The 3,462-nt window shown below is 44.2% G+C and overlaps 1 protein-coding gene across 1 annotated transcript in view; it reads right to left on the bottom strand.

The window, feature by feature from the left end:
- Positions 1–238: 238 nt before the first annotated feature.
- The window catches only part of LOC103504833 (short-chain dehydrogenase/reductase family 16C member 6-like), a 25,153-nt gene continuing 21,929 nt past the window's right edge, over positions 239–3,462 (bottom strand). The window contains exons 4-8 of the mRNA XM_026820274.1: positions 3,289–3,442; positions 2,567–2,696; positions 1,591–1,711; positions 1,083–1,196; positions 239–616 (exon numbers count right to left, since the gene is read on the bottom strand). Of these exons, the coding sequence (XP_026676075.1) occupies positions 466–616; positions 1,083–1,196; positions 1,591–1,711; positions 2,567–2,696; positions 3,289–3,442 (670 nt within the window). The 3' untranslated portion in view covers positions 239–465. The remainder of the gene's footprint in view (positions 617–1,082; positions 1,197–1,590; positions 1,712–2,566; positions 2,697–3,288; positions 3,443–3,462) is intronic.

Genomic DNA, 3,462 nt, shown 5'->3' with positions numbered 1-3,462 from the left:
CGTTTAGTCGGTATAGCTGAAAACCGCCAAAAAACGGTCGAAAACCGCCAAAAAGCGGTCAAAATACCGCCAACCGTAGCACCTATCTCAACGAAACGTTTTGAGTTGCACCCTTGTCACATTTGTGGACTACATACCAAATTTCAAGTCTCTAGCTCATACCTTCCCCCAGATATTGTTAAATTACACCGAAAACCGCCAAAAAGCTGTGGAAGAGAGTGATAGTGAATTATACATATTTATTAGGTAAAAATATTGTACATAATACTGATAAATTAATTGAAATAAAATAAATAAATTAATTGAAAATTGAATTGTTTTTGTACTTCTACTTCTACTTCTCCTATGGTTTGGGTACGAAAGATTCAAAAACAAGAACCGGCAAAGCTGCGGAAGTTTTGCCGCTCTTGCCATTTCGTATCACAGTCAACGTTCCTCTATTGCGACCAATGGCGGCCATTTTCTTCACTTCGCACCGACGGCGGCCGGAACTGCGGCTAATTCTCCGGCCGCTATTTTGAAGTTGGGTATATGGCACACCTCTTTGGTCGAGCGGTCCTTGATGTTGGCGTGGAATATGTCGAAAAATCGATCGCGAACGTCTTGCGGTAGGAGTCTGAAATAGATAAGTAGGATTGGGATCAACTTCGAAACTGATTTGATAAAGTCTGATCTTAAAAGAAATTGTACGTGTGAACGTAAAACTAGCTACCTAGGAACTTACTCTGATCATGCCGCCACTGATCGCTACTAGATTAAAATAGCTACTCAATTGTCCTCAAGAGACAGAATGCAGTATCGCAAGCAGAGAGCCGAAAAACCCCGACATTGCCACGAAATCTGAAGGTGTGTCCAAACAGAGTCTACCTGGCCGATCGACGAGGTGAAGGGGTGAAGTTATTTTGTCGAGGCAGTGTGGACGGTTCAGTCCAAGTCGACGGCTGGACGACTATGTCTGGATACACCTTGAGATCTTCGTTGTGTAAGCCTAGGTCCGAGTGTGATACCCACTCAGGCAAGAAGGTGGCTTTCTAGCAGATTTTAAACGCAGAAAGTGTTTGGTTCTTGGTTCTTGTACTTACTTGATCAGGGTAACGACGAACAATTGGTTTCTGGGAATAGAGAAGATCACCCGGTTCTCCCGCATACCGGCAATTACTTCCCGGGCAACTCCGCTAGCAGACAACTCGGGGAACCTGGAAACAGGAATGAAAGGTATTGTATTTTAGAAGTTCGGCAACATGGTATTTCTTGGGTGCATCTACACAACAGCGAATCGACAACGACTAGAACCCATATTAGGGGAGTAGTGAGAAAGCCCGCAATATCGGCCCCCAAGCCAAAATTTCGGAAGCAGTACCCAGGAATAGTCCTCTGCACAGAAAAATCCGTCTTCAACAGATAGGTATTTCTGGGCGTCCAAAGGCTTTTAAACCCCAAAGACGTCTTGAATAGAGATTTCTGGACGTTCAAAGGCTATTAAACCCCAAAGAAAGGGAATTTTCGGTCCTACGCTGGTAGTATAAACAAAGTATTCTTTTCCATGTTACGCTCACGGACACGGAAGAGGAAAATCCGTTCAGCTCCTACCTGCAGTCCACCATGTTGACGTATTCAGCGCTAGTGTTGATAAAGTAAGGACACACCACCGTAGTCTTGACTTGGTTGTTACGGTTGATTCGCAGTTCATCCCTTATGGACTCCATGAAACCTGTGGGTGAGACATACAAGTCCAATAGTAAAATACGAGGAAAAAGGCCAAATGACGTCAATGATTTGAACGCTAGTTGTACTGTAGCCGGAGCCAAAGCATGAAGTGAACGGATAGGGGAAATCGGATTTTAGTTACTTTGTAAAACTCCATGGTAAATACAAATGGAATGTGGTTTTCTTGGTAACTGCATCTGCATAGGTTTTTATGTACCTAACTACCTATGAACAAATGGACATACTATTAGCTTCTAATTAAAGGAAGCCCTAACCCTATAATAACACTGGTCACTGTTCATTTGTGACAGCTCCTTTTTGTAGCAACTTTTCATTGACGTGACTTCTGAACAAGTACCGTCTCTTGGCTCGTCTTACCTGTAATGGCCCACTTGCACGAAGCATAGAGGGAGGCGTTGGGCAGACCTTGGTTTGTAAACAATAGGATGTGGTGCGCGTGTGTCCGTCTTTTTTAATTGATTTTAAGCGAATTAATACCTTTACAATAAGCTGTGTTACTTTAAAAGGCCCATAAAGCCACCGTTTATAAGTGAAAGTCGCGAGCCGAGGTGAACATCCTTTGGAAAGGCCTCAGAAGGCTAAAATAGAAAGGGTTTTAGTTACTTTGTAAAACTCCATGGTAACTACAAATGAAAAGTGGTTTTCTTGGTAACTGCATCTGCATAAGTATGTACCTAACTACCTATGGACAAATGGACATACTTTTAGCTTCTAATTATTAAAGGAAGCCCTAACACTATAATAACACTGGTCACTGCTCATTTGTGACAGCTCCTTTTTGTAGCAATTTGTCATTGACGTGACTTCGAAACAAGTACCGTCTCTTGGCTCGTCTTACCTGTAATGGCCCACTTGCACGAAGCATAGAGGGAGGCGTTGGGCAGACCTGTCAGGGCCGACATGGATGAAATGCAGACAATATGGCCGCTGTTCCTCTTCACCATCTCTGGAAGGAAGGCCCGGCACATCTGAGAAGAAAAGCAGAGGTTAGCTTGGTTGTTAGCGCATCTGCCTTGTAAGCGCTAGTTCCCACCCGGGGGGGATTTTATCCTGAACGGATAATGTTTGTTCTCGGAGCCAGCCTAGTTAGCTTGGTTGTTAGCGCATCTGCCTTGTAAGCGCTAGTTCCCACCCGGGGGGGATTTTATCCTGAACGGATAATGTTTGTTCTCGGAACGGCTGGCTTTCTCCTGTCCTGTCTTCCTTCTCTCTTCGATTTCGGGACGATAAGACCTTAGCAGTTACAACTCCCTCTGTCAAACTTTTTTTTTTTAAGCAAAGGAGGGAATCAAATGAATGATCAGCCAGCACAGTGGCAATGCAAGTTGAACAAACAATTTCCCGTCGGATGAAATATGAAATGTTTTCTCTTCTCGCTTTCTTTTGTCCTCTGCCGAGTTTCTCATCTTGGCGGAGTGGCCATGTCTTCTGATGAAGTTGTTCGCACATCGAAGGGTTTACCCCTTCATGTAAGTTTAATTTTTAATTACAGTAGTTATAAAGTAACTTCCCGAAATCAATAGGCTGACAGGTACTAGTGTATGGCTAATAAAATCTTACCCAAATATGACTGAGGAAGTTGACCTTGACCACATTCTCAAACAGGTAGGGCTTGAAGTCGTTGAGTAGAGAGCCGGCCACTATGAGGGCTGCGTTGTTCACTAGTATATCCACACGGCCGAAATCCGCCAACACCTGAGGGGGGGGGGGGGGGGGGGGGGGCACAAAACAACA

Source organism: Diaphorina citri, unplaced genomic scaffold (assembly GCF_000475195.1).
Source record: "Diaphorina citri unplaced genomic scaffold, Diaci psyllid genome assembly version 1.1 scaffold135, whole genome shotgun sequence".
Classification (NCBI taxonomy): Eukaryota; Metazoa; Arthropoda; class Insecta; order Hemiptera; family Psyllidae; genus Diaphorina; species Diaphorina citri.
This window is presented reverse-complemented; position numbering and strand designations above follow the sequence as displayed.